Source organism: Petromyzon marinus, chromosome 3 (genome assembly GCF_048934315.1).
Source record: "Petromyzon marinus isolate PM22_M1 ecotype Great Lakes invasive population chromosome 3, UKy_Petmar_22M1.pri1.0, whole genome shotgun sequence".
NCBI lineage: Eukaryota > Metazoa > Chordata > Hyperoartia > Petromyzontiformes > Petromyzontidae > Petromyzon > Petromyzon marinus.
In genome coordinates, this window is record NC_133669.1 from 10,425,723 (window position 1) to 10,443,854 (window position 18,132).

General features: G+C 44.7%; 1 protein-coding gene across 1 annotated transcript; it reads right to left on the reverse strand.

Annotated features, from left to right (window-relative positions):
- Positions 1 to 4,119: 4,119 nt before the first annotated feature.
- Positions 4,120 to 17,813, reverse strand: IK (IK cytokine). The gene is made up of 20 exons (XM_032973666.2): positions 17,619 to 17,813; positions 16,499 to 16,562; positions 15,893 to 15,991; positions 15,577 to 15,636; positions 15,032 to 15,199; positions 14,223 to 14,337; positions 13,475 to 13,545; positions 13,285 to 13,331; positions 12,526 to 12,689; positions 11,891 to 11,999; positions 10,994 to 11,039; positions 10,660 to 10,840; positions 9,909 to 9,927; positions 9,002 to 9,092; positions 8,541 to 8,624; positions 7,581 to 7,641; positions 7,022 to 7,110; positions 5,892 to 6,000; positions 5,092 to 5,126; positions 4,120 to 4,974 (listed from the first exon to the last, which is right to left on the reverse strand). Exons 1-20 carry the CDS (start codon positions 17,638 to 17,640, stop codon positions 4,947 to 4,949), a joined length of 1,662 nt encoding a protein of 553 aa, XP_032829557.1. The 5' UTR covers positions 17,641 to 17,813; the 3' UTR covers positions 4,120 to 4,946.
- Positions 17,814 to 18,132: the final 319 nt, after the last annotated feature.

Sequence of the window (18,132 nt, forward strand, 5' to 3'; positions counted from 1 at the left end):
CACGTGGCCCAATGAGTAGTCGCTGAGGAGAAAACGAATAACCAAAATGTAAACAACAAAATGTAAACAACAAAAAACATATTTATTTTTCGATGTAAAGCTTTCGTGACTGCAGGGATTCATATTCTTGGTTCTTTCGGTAAAGTCACGTAGAAGGGGAATAATAAAATAATAACTAAAAACCACAGCAAGGTTTTCACACCTGATGATGATTGCTTGTGTTGCAGTCGAAACGTCGTGAGAATTTTATTGTTTCATATTTTTATTATTTTATTGTTTCCCTTCTACGTGACTTTACCGAAAGAACCAAGAATAAGACTTAAGTAGATTAGAAATATCGTCGTCGTCGGCTCCTATATAGTCGGCCAGCTATGTTGGTGGACGCCGTGTAGCAGTTACAGGGATTCATAGTCTTGGTTCTTTCGGTAAAGTCACGTAGAAGGGAAACAATAAAATATTTTTTTGGTATTATTTTAATAATAATAAAATGTATATTTTTATTATTTTAAAGAATATATTTTTTTGTATTATTTTAATAATAATAAAAATATTTTTTATTTTAATAATAAGAAATATTTTTATTGTTTCCCTTCTACGTGACTTTACCGAAAGAACCAAGAATATGAATCACTGCAGTCACGAAAGCTTTAAATCAAGAGAGTTCCCCACTGCACATAGTCAAGTCGCGTCCGCCCGCTAGTATACCGTCGAATAGACAAAATATATATCTACACACATTCCTGGACAAGACCGTCTCTGAGTGCTACATTACACAAGGGACATTCCCCATGGACAAGTTCCCATATTCAGGGCCTCATCAGCAGTCAGGCCTCGCACTGCTGATGACGGCTCCATGGGATGTTGTGACAAAGGCTTCTTTTTTATGTATTTATTTACGTGGGGAGACGGATAACTACAATGTCATTTCACGACGGTGTTCAAAGTTGTGCACATATAAGTATAATTTAGGGTTACTGCGGTCAGAATCTGAATATTAATTCATACTGGAGGAATCCGATGAGCTATAAAGCTCTTTTTCACTGACGTCCAGTCACCGCGCGATGCGTTCCAGCAGCAGCCGCCACGAAGGTAAAAAAAAAAATGTGAAAACAACTCAATTTAGTTTTCACATTTTTGTTTAGATAAAACAAAAATGTTTAAATAAAATGAAACAAAATTGTGAAAACAACTACATTTCGTTGTTTTCACTATTTTTTATTTTTTTACCTACGTGACTTTACCGAAAGAACCAAAGAATATGGATCCTTGCAGTCACGAAAACTTCAAATCGAGAATTAATCCGCCACGAAGTGGCCGTGACATAACCACGGCGACTGTTCCAGGCGAGGTGCCCCTTGAGGCCGTCGTCACGTGCTTGTGGCTGGCAGGTCATAGGGCATATCCACGTGCCATGGGGTTGACCGATGTTGCCAGGCGAGGTGCAGGTTAGCGGACAGACCAATGATGCTCTCTCCATGGTGCCAACGTGCTGCGTATTTAGTCGCCCAAGCGCTTCGACATGGGCGTCTGTAGTTTTCTCTTCGTGAGATGATCACTAGACTCTCTGGTTCTTTCGGTAAAAGTCACGTAGTTAGTGACTCGACGTGACTTTACCAAGAGAGTAATGTATTCTTGCAGTGACGAAAGCTTCAAATCGAGATGATCACTGTTGACTTTCCAAAAAGTTATCCTAATTGTTGTGACAATTTAGAGGGATGATGGACTTTATGGAAACTCTCACCACACAAATTTGAGAGTTTTGTCCTTACCATCCTGCCAACTGGCTCGTATTACTTTAACCATATGAATAATATATGAAAACAATCATACATTTTCATCTTATTCTTGGTTCTTTCGGTAAAGTCACGTAGAAGGGAAACACTATATTTGTATTATTTTATTGTTTCCCTTCTACGTGACTTTACCGAAAGAACCGAGAATATGAATCCCTGCAGTCACGTAAGCTTTAAATCACCTTTTCAGCTGTTTGCGTTGAATTTGTAGTCAATTCATAACCGGGGTGGAGTGGTGGCACCGTGGTTATAGCACTACGCTTTCAACTCAGGTGAACTGAGTTGTATTTAGTCACGTCCAACACCAAGTGATATCTGAGCAGCACCTCCCTTCACCAACCTGCGCTGGCTAACACAGCATGAGGCCTTCATCCCGCAGTGGATTCACAAAGGGCTGTGAATGAGCTATACACCACACGTGCAGATTGTGATGAGTTTCACACACCAGATGTTTCATGAATTTAATGAAGTGCATTTTTTACATTCACAACTGCTGTTGTTTGAGGTTTTTTTGTTGTTGTATTTTCTAGCATAGACGGGCAGCAGAGCTAGGAGACCTTGCTGGTCCACACGAGTTTTCTAAAGTTATTTGACGTCAAGAGGTCGGACATTTACAAGAACCACATCCATGGAATCAATCACAGGGCAACCCTTTCTAGCAGGCACTCGACTGAAAGTTTTAAGACGGAAGTGGTGAGGTTGCACAATAGACCAGACCAGTTGTCCAAGACGTGGGGAGCAGGCTGGTTGAAGCCCCCCCCCCCCCAACACAACTCGTCCAACCACATCAGCCTCCGGTTCTGGTCAAGTGTTAGAACGTTCAAAATGTGTGCGCACGTTCTGAAAGACACCTTTGCTGCTAAGCGGCTGCTGCCACGAGTCTCTGCAGATAAGCACGTGAGAGGAGTTTTGGCACGAGAGGTCTCCTCGACCGATGGACAACGCACAGGACAGAATGTCTCAACCACGATGGTGTAGTTACTAAATCTCTTGAGGTCATTGAAAACGTGGCGATGTTTTTATAAATGTATAAATGTGCTATATGCATTTCACTTCCACGAAGGCTTATTTCACATCTTCTATAAGGACAAACCATGTATTTTTGAAATCCTATATACTTAATATTAAATTTAAGCTCACATTCAAGACGTGAAAAGTGAAAGATGGGAAAATAAGCCATTGATTTGGAATGTAAAACTTGAGCATTGGTTTATTGAAGTTGACAATACGTCGAATGGTTTGCGCTGACTTGGTGCTTAGTAGTTGTCAGACAAAATCAGCTGTTTCATTTCCTATTGGCTTTCTTGCCTTATTTATAACATCACATATATTGCCCTTCACATGCATTGTCTTGTACCTCAGTTCTCTTAGCCTATATGTAATATTTTCATGACTTATCTAAGATTTGCATAATTTTTGAACTTCTTTCACAACGTACTTAGCCAACCGTGCTAATCTGCTGATGAGACACTGAATTTTAAAACTGGCCCAGTTTGCTTGTGTTGAGCCAATGCTTCTGAAATTATCCAAACCCAGGTTGTGCAAGTGCACAATCGCAATCAAGATCAGCAACACCAGTGGATATGTACACGCTGCCAAGCATGGAATGGTCTTGCCCTGCACTGCCACCATCACTCCAGTCCACATTGGATGCTTCAACAGCCACCCATACTTGGTGGGGCTACAACTACAACCGAGCAGGTAACCACGATCATGGGGATTCACTGAAGCTCTGCCACCTACTCTACAATATCAAGGGTTAGCACACCATCTGCTCTGGCAAATGCCAAATGTGCTACACATCAGAGACATTCCTGATGACACTGGACATCAGCGATTGGTAGCATGAAAGCTGCATGGCTTGTGACATCCACAAACAACTGATAAGAGCCGAATAACCGAAGGAATGACCTGGTTTCATCCTGCGTGGAATGGGAGCATTTGCCACACGAAAGAACCTAGCTTTGTGGAAAGTCAATCTCCTCTGCTGCCCCAGTATTCTGGAACTCCCTCGTAAATGTCCATACTGTCGACACTCTGCCCCTTCCAGGCTCAAATCCAGGCTCAAGGCTTTTTTGCTTAGCCTATAAACTATTCTCTTTCCTATAAATAAATTCCTATTTCTATAGCATCTTGAGATGTGGTCACAACGGTATATAAATCAAAATTGTATTGCATCGCTCCCTCGCTCACCTAAATCCATTCCTCACGGACCCCGTTCTTTAAAGGTCTGATTTCTCAGGGTCATATGAGGGAGTGCAATGAACAGTCTCATTGCAATGCATGATGTCCAAATAACCCATTACACCAGCACTGCAGACAAGACTCATGTTATACGTTTTTATTGTTTGTATTTTATTATGTTGGAGTCTGTTGGTACATTTTTCCGTATGCAAGGGAGACTGGTGATAGCCTCATTACAAAAGGAGCAGTTAACAGTGTACTGCATTTGTTTTGCGGAATGTGTTTATGTGAACTGGTACGCGATCAATTTATAAACACCAGTGAGTGTGAGGTGTGAAATAATGTGAGTGTGGATCCACAAACAATATAACTGTCATTCTCTTGGGTCTTTCGGTAAAGTCACGTAGATAGAAAAATAATAAAAAATCGCAACATTTCGATCGCAACACAAGCAATCGTCTTCAGGTGAACAAATACAGCAGGCGAACTGCTGAGGCAGGAGAAATATAGCGGCAGAGCTGCAGCAGCAAGAGGTTATATAGGTTTGAGATGGGTGCAACCCAAAGGTAAGTGGGCGGGGATAGAGATGGAATTTGCATGTAAATGTAAGATTATTTTTATATCTACGTGACTTTACCGTAAGACCCAAGAGTATGAATTTCTGCAGGCACGAAAGCTTTAAGTCAAAATATAACTGTCATTGTACAGGATTGTATGCAGGTGTGTACATATGTATCTTTGTGTTTATACAAGCCAGAATAGGAAACGACAAAGAAATAATGTCTGCACATTTAAACAATACGAGGAATGAACTACATTACTGTTTGAAAGCACAAGTAAATCAAATCTAGACCGGACCACAGGGGCTACAGGGGCTGCAGGGGCTGCAGGAGCTGAGGCAAACCAACCAAAGACAGGCACGGACACCCCGGGCAGCCACTAGAGGGCCTCAGTCGATGTCGGAGGTCCTCAGTATTTAGGTCGCTTGACATCAACCCTGCAAGGACAAAGGTATGAGTGTTATGAGCACACACGTGTGCATTTGCGCCCGTTTGTATATGTGTCTTTGTCAATGCTTTTTATGTGTCTACACATGTGACTGCATGGTGCTCACCCATCAGCAGCCATGTTTTTGCGTTTCTCGATGATCTGAAATGCAAACGAGCAGCACTGTGTCACTGATATTCACAAAATAATGACTGGCCTTGTATTCGCCAATACACGATACACTCAAGCATCAAACACGACAATCACCAGACACCACAAAGACAAAGATCCCCTGTACAGTCTTTAACACACTGTTGGGGCACGTGCTTTTATTTAGCGACCACCTATTAAGGCCGGAATAGTGCGCACAAAGGGGGTGATGTGGCCTTCACCATGTGCATCAACCTTTTTCTCTCCCACTACCGTGTTCACACAGCACCAGATACTCATTTAAGTTTTGAGTAAACCTAGAGAAGGCCCGGATCCGTTTATATATCACTCGCCACCGATTCAAACTCAGGTTTCTGGTTTCACAGCACAGTGCACTAATCACTGTGCCAGCGCTCCCTCCAGCAGCCAATGCACATGCCAACACACAATCATTGCATTCCAACCATTAACGATTCATGTGACATTTACGTCACTCGCCAGCCAAAACACATGTGTATAATACACTCCATCTTTATTCACTCACACACATACACTTCTGTATTCTATGCCACCAGCCAAGAAGCACACCCAACATTCACCTCATTCAATGACCTTACAAGTATCCATGTTCTACACACACTCGCCTTACCAAAACATACCCCACATGGACACTCACACAAAAGCAAAGACAAGGCTGGCACGGCCTTAAAGCATCCCATACACGCACACACACTTGCTTGCACATACATGCACATACGTCCACTCAGAATTACTCACAGCACTGATTTTCTTCCACTGTCGATCGAGCTCTGCCTTTTCATTCCCCTCCTTGTGGCGCCGAGTCTTGCGCCCCTCCGCCATCTTGATACCGTACTGGAATGCAGCTCTAGGGGGTGGGAGTGCACAGAGGACGTATTGTGTCAAAGTGTGTGCGTGCGAGTGGCCGAGTGCCTAGTGCATCGCGTTACACACTTGTCGACCCGAGTTTGATTCCTGGCTACGGCTAACAGCAGCTAGCATACAGAATCAGTCCCAAGCATTTCCTAGGTTAAGTCAGCATAAAACTAGTACTGTGTGGTGTAAACATCAGCACTAGAGTCAAAGGCAGCTGGGCATGGTGCTGGTCACACCACTCCCTCTTGTGCTATGCTGACTTTAATAGGTGCTCACGAACAGCACTTGTCCCCAACAGTCTGTGAAAAGGCTATAGTGGGGTATTTGTGTCTGTATGCAAGTCCACACCGACTGGTGGATTTGCGAGTCCCATATGACTGCATGAGTGAGAGCAAGACTTCATGAAAATGTAAAGTACCAGTTTGAGCTCATGTGAGTCTTTGTGAGTGTGGCCAAATGCGTGTTAATCTATTTCTGAGTATGCCTGAGTATTAGCTGCCACAGATCTTTCTGAGGCTCTGTTGTTGATGCTTGGCCCCGGTTTCATTGTCCTGGGCCATGCTGCGGTGTTACTGCCTCATCTCTTCGACGTTTTCTTCTCCCCTAAATGTAGATTTTTTAAAAATTATTAAAAGCATCTTGAAGATATTCTAATTTTACATTTATTTTATGGTTGTTGAGTTTATGTGAAAGTCTGTGTTTTTGAGTGAGAGTTAGTATTTCTGAAAGTGTACACAGTTTTTGTTCATGAGAGTGGCCGAAGTATCTGTGTGTGAGTTTGCATGCACGCCTGTGTTTTGGATTAATCTGTGCGAATGAGGCTACATGTCAACTTGTGCAAAGCTGAGAAACGTTTTAAGTGTGCTAGTTTGCGTGAGAATAAATCTGTACAAGTCCAAACCTTGGGCGAGTAAGTCTGTCCAAGCGCGTCTGTGTACGAGTGTGATCCTGTGAATGAGTAGGCGTGTGTGTGAATGTGTCCAAGTGATGCAGGGTGTGCGCGAGTTGAATACTTAGGTAGGGCCTCCTTGTTGCTCATGTAGTCACTGTACTCCTCTTGAGTCTCAAAGTCCCAGCGTCCCAGAGGACCCTTCTTGTTTCCCTGAAACACACACACACAGGCTTATGTGTCTAGCAACAGTGGCTTTGTCTTAGCATCAACCATGATCTTTGCCACTGCTATATGAAGGGATCCCCCAAGCCATCGCCATTTCTCAAAATCCCGCCATGTAGTGTTCCAAAGGACCTGCTTTTATTACACAAACTTACAGGTGGACACCCGCTCAAGCAAGCATGTTCTCTTTTTTGGTTGTCACAGGCATTATTCACGACCACCAACCATCATCTCATCTAGCAATTTGTCCTGCTTATACTCACCTATTCTGAACAGTCAATGTCTATAACCTTCATGTTCTATAATCCATGTCTTTCTTGTCCTGTCTCAGCGTAATTTAAAGCATGTACCTCTCCTTTTTTGTACAATTTTCAGTTATTGTTCCATTTTCTTTGTCAATATTTGTGATCTATTTTATAGCAGACAATGAATACTAGTTTGCGTGTATGAAAGCATACCTGGTCCATCTTGCTGTAGTCGACCTCATCATCGCTGTCCACCCCAACATCCTCCATCAACCTGACAGCAGACAAGTACAACAAACATGTCCATGCACTGAACTGTAATAACTACGTCAATGACTGCAAGGCAGTGGTGGTGTCAAACGTTTGACTCTGCCATGTGTTGTTTACTCAAGAGGCCACTTTAAGGCAAGGCTCATGGAGGGGGGATGACCGGGGTGGCTAAGAGGAGAGGCCACCGAGCTGACTGCCGAGATCCTGGGTTCAAAAACAGGCAGCTGACTGCGATTAAAACAGGTTCCCAAGGGTAATGAGTTAATGGTGTGAAACTGGTCACCAATGACTGAAAAAAACCCTTAAATTTGGTGTTCCCTCATTTTAGCTAAATTCCACTGCCATTCGACAAACAGTATTCTTATAAGGAAGAGAGGGTGGGAAAATTCTGCTGTGTTTGGACAAAGCCAATGGTTCAGTAAGATGCATCATTCACAAACCTCCTCCACTCAAAAGCCAATCTTGATACTGCTTGTATCAGCCATTGACAAGCACACTCAGATGAACCTGTACAATAGCCCATCTTTTTTCTATCTCATGTCATGTCTATTTATACCCACCTCTTATCTGGCCAAGCTACCTCTGTAACATTGTTCGGGCCCACACCACATGCACGAGGGGCCACACAACAACCGCCAGTTATCATGAAGTGGCAGTGACACTGCCAGGGCCCTTGTACCAGTTTTAGGTGCACTTTGAGGCCACAAGACGTGTTCGATGGTTCGCTGGCAGGTCACATAACAGAACCAGGTGTTAATGAAGTTATTGGTAACTTACTGAGATGACTAGCAGATTCACCAGATGTGTTACCTGTGCTCTCCAGTGTTACCTAAGATCTGTCAGGGTCCCTGATCATCTGTTCATGATCATTAAGGATATGCACACACGGATGTGCGCACTCACGAGTTGGGGTAGCACTCGGCGTAGCTGTTCGAGGTGCCCAGGAAGTCGCCTCCCGTGCGCCCGGAGTCGTGTCGCTTGTCGGGCGTGAGGTCGCTTGCGGGTTAAGGAGCCTCGCACACGCTTGTTCACTCAGGTCAGGCTCACTCAGCCAAAGCGGACGCTAAATTACATTATATTCACACTCTCAAGCCAGAGATCCTTAGATACTAAAAATTCCACAAATATCCATATTATTTTACATTCAGGAGCGTCACACACTCACAAGCACAAACCTTCACATCAACCATACTTGCACTGTCGCATGCATGCGTGACACTGGTGTTGCATGGATGAGTTTCGGCACACTCCCTTGTGGTGTGACGCGTATGTGTGAACAGTGTGTATGTGTGCGAGTGCTGGGTGAGTGTGTGTTAACTGTGCGTGTGTATGAACTGTGTGAGTAATCGATGAGGAAAGGATATGCTGTAGGTTCGGTGCCCGCAGTTGGTGCCCAGGTGGAGCCTGCAAACTTCTCATTTATCGACTGGATCAGCTCTTTGGCCGGGAGAATCACTGCATTAAAAAAAACAAATGGCACATGAACCCCATTGCACAGTAGGAGCACTACCACAGCGTTTAAACCACATTATCGGCTTCATGAACGCCACACATCAGCATAAACCAACATCGCGCAGATATCGTACGAACCAAACAAAATTTATCAACCAAAACACCATTATACAATTTTTTTGTGTTTCTCCTAATTTTATCCCAACTCTGCTATCACAGTCTAATATTGGAACTCGTGTAAAGCAGTGCAACCCTTCTTGTTAGAGAGCAGCCCACAGAAGCGGATATCACAGAGCTACCTCTGAGATCCCTTCAAGTGGCTTATAGTCCACGCACAGTAGGGGGCAGAACTTTCCCACCCACCCTACGACAGGAAGTAATGTTCACTGCAACAGTCAAATTTATAAATAAAAAAATATTTCTCACAGCTGAAATTTAGCCACATTAAATGTAGACCATAAACTCACTAAACTTGAAACCCAATTTAATCACAAGTTGCCTGGATTTGAACCTAAGAAATCTCAGTGGCAACCTCGATATTATACCATTAACTCACACCACCCACATGCACCACAGCAAACTTATGAGCACCAGGACACCCAACCATCAAACATATGCAACAAAATGCAAACACATGAAAAGTATCAACTTCACCAAAGTGGACGAATCAAACGTAACTGCTAATGTTCAAATGGTCCACAGGAAATGCTCCATTACAAATCCAGATTGTATCCACACATTGGATTGTATACACCATGCAGACCAAAATGGCCCGTGCACACATACAGCACACGGGCAATCACTCTCACGCAGGCTCACCTTTTTCAGAAGTTGAAGGCTGCACGCACACAAGCAAACACACAGAAGAATTACAAAACCAACTTAAATATCATTATCAGTTTTATATTTTATTACAATAATTAACGAATTGATTGCTGAATCAAGCGCTCAATGGCTCATTAATTTTACCGAGGAGCAATGACGCATGTGCACCCCAAACGATGAAAGTGCTGTGTAAAAATAATAATGTCCATTATGCAGGAGAGGCTCACGCAGTCACTCTTTTCAGGAGGGTTCAGCATTGGGATATTTGTCCGATTCAATTCATGAGGATTTAACACGTGGGCTGAAACCAGACCACCCTGAGAAAACCTATGTGTACAAGGTAGCACTCAAAGCGCGTCACAGATGGATTAAAACATCCATTTCCTTTTCTACATTGTATTGCCCACCTTGTTGCCCAGCAGATTCAGGACTTTCACACATCTCACATTGGACAGGGATCCTTTAACAAGCGTGGCTCACAAGAAAACTGTGGTCCACGAAATATTTTGGAGTGTGCCTCAAAGATGAAACTGGCGAGATGAAAGGGAAATACACAAGATATTGATATGAGAGAATCATGGACAAAAGGTACAGATCAGTGGTCCCATTTATAGGAGTTACATCACTACACCCATGTGCTGCCGTAATGCCTGTGCACGTGACAAGATGTGACTTGATAATGTCATGTAGCCTGACAAGCACAGGACAATTTCATCAACCTCAGGCCGAATTTCAGTATTGTCACCTCCTCATCCTGTGATGGCTTCTCGAAGTAGCTTGCACGTGCCACGGCTTTCCGTTCATTCTCAATCTCCCTCTCCTTCTTCTCCCGCTCTCTCTCCCTCTCCTTCTCTCGCTCCCGCTCACGCTCCCTCCCTCCAGGCTTGGCGGCTGTGGTCACGTACTCTCCAACATCATCAAAGATCCTGGTGGTGAGACGTTGCAGCCATGAGGGAAGACAGCATTCTTATTTCTTCTCGCCCCAACAGTATAGCAAAATTATAATGGCCGATTCTGTTTTTGTGGATTGGTGTATGGACATGTGTGTGTGTGTGCGTGTACATGCGTGTGACACTCACGTCAAGTCGGCCTCAGGCAGCTTCTTCTCATCCACGACCACCTTGCCTGTGCACGGGCACGCCATTCCACAATCACCATGAGACGGGGACAAGCAGGGGACACCGGCGGAAGCACCACAGGGAAACACAAGGACAAGACGCAGGAACAAACACTCGATGCATTTCGGGCAACCCACAACCCATGGACTTGCCCCCTCCTTACTTTTTTCCCTTCTCATCTCACTCCACTTCCCTCAATCTACTCCCTTTCACGTGCTCTCCTACCTCTACCATCAAATATCACTCTACTCTCCTTCACGTTTTCTCATCCTTCTACCCTCTAATCTCACTCGACTCCCCTTCACGTACTCTCCTACCTCTCCACTCCAATTTAACTCTACTCTATCACTCTACTTACCTCCATGGACTCTGCTACGACAACCAAGGCTTTCCTGTCAAAGCCTCCAGTCAGCCTTTGCACAGTTGAGTCTTATACTACTCCGAGTTAGGAACATCCTTTCTCCCAGCCATTTGTGCTGTTGACTGCCTAATTCCTGTTCAAGTTCAGGGTCAGTTTCCTTTACCAATGACTGAGTGATTGTCTATAAAATAAATTACCTGTAGAGCATCTTGAGATGTACTGTATCGTATGTGTTCCATGCTCAAATACCCCCGTGCCCTACGAATCCCCATGTGCTATATACGTAATAGCAAAGATGTAAGTATCTTCGCTGAACCAATTTAGTACATAGCATATAATTGTAGCGCTTTCAGAAAATGTCGCAGGTAACTAAATTGTGTGTGTTAATGTATTTGAATGCCATATTTGGTCATTGGTAAGGAAAAGTTTCCCGGTAATAGCCGAATCGATGTCTCGCTGTTCTTCCTGTAGCCAACCACCACACCCCTCGTGCCCACCTCTCTCCTTCTTCTTGAGCTTGCGGGGCCTTGTGCCTTGACGCAGGTAGGACAGGATCTGCGTGAGTTTGTTGATGACGATGTCGTTGGTGGTTAGGGTCGTGTGAGACTGCATAGAAGGGGAAATATGTAGGCAACCTTAAGACATTTGAGTGACATTAGGCAAAAGCTGTGTTTCACAGGAGAAGAGTTCTGCATCAGATAAAAGTTATGTATTGCACAAGACGAGTGTTTTGTAAAACTATAAACATAAATTTCTTTTTTTATTTTACCAGGTAAGGCCCACTGAGCTTCATAGGTCTTTTTCAGAAGCGACCTGGCCACAAATACGAGCCCAACGAATTGGCAGCCAAATACTCTTTAATGCATGTTTCTAAATATGGCAGGAAAAACCAGAGGACCCAAAGCAAAATCCACACGACCACGGGGAGAACAGGCAAACTCCCAATATAAAGGTGTCAAGGTTGGGATCGAACCCACAACCTCCTGCGAGGTAGTTAACACCTCATTACCGTGGCGCCCCCGTATTTGATGAACAAGTGTTTTTTTATGGTAATTATGCTATTTATTTTTTGCATGAACGCCTCAGTAAGTCTCAGGACTCCGGGAGAGCGGGCGACCCGGTCGCTCCTCACCTCCAGCGTGGGGCAGTCGGCCTTGCTGCGGATGAGCGTGGTGGGGATGTCCGTGTCAGCATAGTCATCCTCCAGGTCCACTACGTACGCCATGCGCCCAGGCAGGAACAGCTCGTTCCTCTCGGGCGGCTTGTGCCGGAACAAGACGCGGAACACGTTCCGCCCTGAGCAACGTTGTGGTGTCACAATCGTGGAATAAAATTATTAATTATTTCACATTTCATGGCAATGACTGAGCTTTAAAGAGCTGATGAGCCCAGGATCATTCCAGGTGATTTGGTCTTAAGCAACATTAACAGCAACATCATCAGTAGAAACAGCTTCATCATCATCAGCAGGAGCATCAATCGTAGCCTAACCAGCACAATGGAGAAAGGCTCTTATCTAGCATTGGAATGACAAAGGGTTGTGCATTATTATCATTTTCATTGCACTCATGACATATCTATACAATAGATAACGTAAGGATCTATTATTTCTGAGTTATAATAACTGTACATGTGAATGTTATGAAAATAACTGAAAATGTGAACGTAAATAATCTCAGTCAAGGGGGTTCATCATTACAAGTTTATATGGATTGAAGAACCGAGGCATTTTCTAGTGCCCCATCCTCGCATGCCCCCATATATCCTTGTTTCACATAATCCACAGTCCCGTGTCTCATGCCCCCGTACTATGATGGGTTATGTTAACAGGCTACCATTGAGACAGGGGGGTTATCATCTTGATGAGATCTTGATTTGCTTAAGAACTCACCCAGGCGAGTCCGAAATTCAATCTTATTTTCGGGGTCTTCCTCCTGCCTGTGAACAATTCACCAACGCCATTAACATGACAATCACTTTTTACCATTTCATACCATTACCAATAGATATCAGAACTATTATTACCAGGTAATAGGTTCACACACTACTGTATAAATCACATGGTGTTGTGCGATGATCACCTTTTCCTCTCTGGAATCTTCTCCAAGGCATCCTCGTCATCTCTTTCCTTGCTTGTAATCTCGGCACGCACCTTACAACCATACGCACGCATACATGCGGACACGCGCACGTGAGCACATATACACACACACAAACGCAGGAACACATACGCACTCGCCTGCACCCAGAAAGCACTAACCCGCGCATCCAAAGACATGCAAAGTAACACAAAAATGCCTGCTGTTAGCTTGGATAGACTTGTGACAGAACTGCAATTTTTTTTAAAACACAGCATTGGGTGGAAGATAAAGGACACAGTACAGACAGCATAAGATAAAGAGCAGAGGACATAGGGCATAGAATTAGGTACCTAAAGATCCGTCAAATAAATTCACCCAAGATGCACGTACCCAACTGCGCATTTAACAATTAATAGGTTTAGGAAAATGATATGCTCAAAGTGAATGAGGTATATATGAGTGAGTACTAACAAGATGGACAATGCAATTAACTGAGCGTGACAACAAAATAACAAATCCTGGCATCCAATCATGACCCCGAATTAGGACAACTGAACAAATCGCAGGGGAGGGTAAATAATTTGTTCATCTCAAGGAACAGGGAACTGGGGGAAAAAGGTCAGAGGCCAGGAGGGCAGAGAATAAAGTGAAAATATCAGAACACATGCGACATGGGGGGCAGGGGGGGGGGCATGAGTCAAGGAGCAGAACATCAAACCAAGATGCAAAGAGTTGGGGCAGGTCCCACCTTCTGCAGCAGAGCGAAGTCGAGCCCCTTCACCAAGTGGGTGTGCTCCATGTCACCTCCCAAGAACTTGGACTCCTGGATGAGTTGCCGACGCTTCTCGGCCGCGGACTTATCTCTGGAGAAGGTGCGACACCGATGACATGCACGTGAGCCAATTCCGCTACACCGTGGTGTCTGAGTGCTTGCATATGTGTGCAAGTGTATGCTATACGGAGTTGTGTATAAACATTTACTTGTGTATATATATCGCCATTGGCCATGATCTATCCAATTATGGATGAAGGCCTCTCCAAGCCATCACCATCTCTCACGGTCTTGTGTTGCCACACTATCTAGCGCCTGCACATGAGCCGATCTCATTGCTCCATCTCCACAGTGGATATTCTCTCAGGTGAAACCAGCGTGCAAGTTAAAAAGCATGGCTCAGCGTAGTCCGTCTGCCAACCGAATAATCTGCCCATGGATAATTAATTGGAGTTAACCCTATGTCTGTCTGCATGTGGTTGTGAATTGGCAATCACACTCAACATCGAGCAGTGCCGAGCGGCTAAAGAGTAGCAAGTTGACAGAGTTGGGAGCACAGGCTTGCGTTTGCCAGTTCTCAATCAGCCAAACCATAACACCCATGTCTCTCTCGTGACCTCTGTCCGGTAACCCTTAACAAACTTCACATGGCCTGAAATTACATCTAGCCTGCACAAGAGCTGTGGTGATGCCGCCGTCAATTAGTGGCGAATGGCAGTTGTTGTTGCATATGTATGGTTGTACGTGTATATATCGGGGCATGTGTGTGATCGTGCGTGCTGTACGCCTCGGCGCTGGGTCCCACAGCACGGTAGTTGGCTGTCGTGGAAATGGTGTCGGTCTCCTCGTAGTCCTTGTTGAGGCCATCGCGGCGCTCGCGCGCGCGGTCCCGGTATTTCTCCGCAAGCTCCCGCTCACGCTCCTGCTCCTGCAGTTTGAGCTTTGCATAGTAACTGCACAGGGACAAAATCACCATAATCAGCATCGGCATAAACAGCAGCAACTCGAACAACTTTAACATCAAAAACAGTACAAACATCTGTATCGTTTACTAAATGTTCATCTGCACCGCTACCATCATTAACAGATCATCACAATTAATATCACAGACATCAAAACAATCCATGACAGCACCATCAACACAGGCCTCATAAATCCACACATTTTTAAAATCTCAGCAGCATTGACATCATCATCAATGTAATAACCATTACCATCACCAATATCATTATCATAATCACAGTTAACGATGCATCATTTTAAAAAACATCCCACAATCATCACAACCATCACCAAAATCTACCAACACTCTCATTATCATTGCACCAACCTCTTTTTCTTCCTCCTACGAGCAGCTGGATCCTCATCCTCGTTGTACTCACGGGGCATCCTGCAAGTATGCGTACACACGCACACAAGAGCCACAGAGCACATGCGTTAACACATATGTGTGTACTAACCTGACTTCTCAGTGCATAGACCACTGCATAGACCACTGATTTGCACGTGTGAAAACTCACCCTTGTGTGCACTCGTGTTTGTGAGTTAACTCAGGTATGTGTAATCAGTCATATCTGCAGATGTACTCTTCTGGGTGTATAGAGATACATTTATGTATATATGTGCTTGCGTACGTGTATACTCACTCATGTGTGCGTGCCCGTGCGGTGGGGGGCGCCGAGGACGGCGCAGTCCGTGGGGTCATGAGGAGTCGTCGAAAGTCATCATTGGTGAGTCGAGACGCACTGAGGGAACACGGAGACATTCCAAATTTAAACAGTGCCATTCCCAATGGAAACACAAACCCAATGAAATGGAAATAAAACCCCATAATACACAGTAATGAATGCAACAGCATTGAAACATTCCCAACAGTAGCTCCAGGTGTAGAACCCGTATAAATAGTTGATGTGTAGGAGGTGTACCAGGGGTATGGGTAGGTGGTTGAAATGTAAGTATAAAGTGTTGGTGTGTGGTAGTTTAGGGTTGTTTAGTTTTGAGTGTAGGAGATAAAGGTGGTGGTGCAATAGGTTGGGGTGCAGTAGGTCTAAGTGGAGTCTTTTGGAATACTGTCATGGCTTTGTAGTTTGGGTTGTGGTTAAGTATAGGTGTAGGAAGTTGAGGTGTTGCAATTAGTATGACTGTAGGTGTAGGAGATGTTGTAGTTTCAGGTATAATTAAAGGTGTATGGTTATGCAGATAAAACATCAACGTGTGTGCATGCGATTGTGTAGGATGTTGCGACTGCTCACTTGAAATCGTCAATGTCGTCCACATCAATGCCATCAGGAGCCAGGGGGTTTGAGAAAGCCTCGTCTGCTCACGCACACCAACACAAACATCCAGTGATTAATTTTAAGGTCGAGTGGATTTCGGCGAGGCCCACTGTCAGTTTAGATATTAGATATTGATGTTAGCCGTAGCTTGGAATCGAACTCAGGTCAACGGGTTGGTAGCGCACGTTCGCTAACCACTACACCACCACTGTTCACAAGTAAATATAAACAAACACGCGCGTACACATTGGAAAATCAATTGTCGGCCACTTCTTGCCCACTCCCAATCTCGCTGACACGATGCCGGTCCAATTCTCATCCGCATCACATCAACATCCTCGGGTTACAATTGGCTCGAAGACTTGGACGTTAACACTGAACCATAACAAAAACATAACAGAACCATAACAAAAACATAACAGTGCCATATTACGGCTCCCTGATCCTCCTCAGGTTATTTTTATACTTAATCATAAGAACTTGAAAACTGAAACACTATAACTGTCTCTACGAGCCTCAGGCATTACCACTGAACCATAAGAATGATGTAGTCTACTAAAAAACATTATTAACCAGCATCTCCGATTAGCACGGTAGGCTACGTACGGTGCGAAAGAAGTTCAACGATAACGGTGCCTTAAGTCTGGCTCCACCAGCCTCAGGCATTCACACCGAGCCCTAAGAATGCTTTAGTCTGACTCAATGATCCTCAGCTGTTAACTATAAGTGCTTTAGTCTGGCTGAGAGACGACAGGAAAATGATGTGGGTCAGAAGGTTCAAGTGATGCAAGTGGAAGGGAAGAGATCAAGAGGGAGACAGAAGAATAGATTTGGGGGGGGGGCGATGTGGTTCGATCGGACACGGTGGCCCGAGGAGAGAGATGTCGCAGGACCAGGGCAGCGTGGAGAAGGTTGGCAAGAACAGCGGGACCCCACGTGAGTGGGTCAAACGCGTGGAAGAAGAAGAAGACGAAGTGCTTTAGTCTGGCTCTACGAGCTCCTCGACGTGAACACTGAAGCCTGCCGAACCCGAAGCGAGCCCTCGACTAGGCCTCGACAGACGACACGAACGCATCTCCCGCGATAACGAACTCACGCTCGGCTGCCTTGGACGACATGTCTCGCGGGTAGTCGCAAACGTTCTTAGGAAGCGGAAGAAAACAGAAACAACAAAGGCGAAATTTTCACTAAAGACAAACAAAAAAAGGGGAATGCCGCTTTAACCCTCGGCGAAGTTAACCGCGCGCAGCCATCACGGGGGTCAGACGAGTAGAACGCTTTGAGTATGAGAAGCGCCCCGAGGGCGCAATTAGATGGGAAGAGCTGAAGGGCCCCCCCCCGATTCCCCGTTTGTATTTGCCCCTAGGGCGTTAGTGTATCACACAGTCCGTCGATGGGAAGCGAGGAGGTTGTTTTGAACGCTTGGAGCAAAAAGGCGATTTGTGAATGTACCACGTTGTCATATTATTGGTTCTTTCGGGAAAGTCACGTTGAAGGGAAACAATACATTTCGATTTAAAGCTTTCGTGACTGCAAGGATTCATCTTCTTTGGTTCTTTCGGTAAAGTCACGTAGAATGAGAATAAAATAATAAAATAACACAATAAAAT

Excerpts from the sequence above, each read along its gene's own strand:
- IK (XM_032973666.2), bottom strand. The coding sequence starts at position 17,640 with ATGTCGTCCAAGGCAGCCGAGC. Across the intron at positions 15,637-15,892 it reads GCACGGGCACGCACACATGA|GATGCCCCGTGAGTACAACG; the intron begins GTGAGTATACAC and ends GCATACTTGCAG. Across the intron at positions 14,338-15,031 it reads GTGGGACCCAGCGCCGAGGC|AGATAAGTCCGCGGCCGAGA; the intron begins GTACAGCACGCA and ends CACCTTCTCCAG.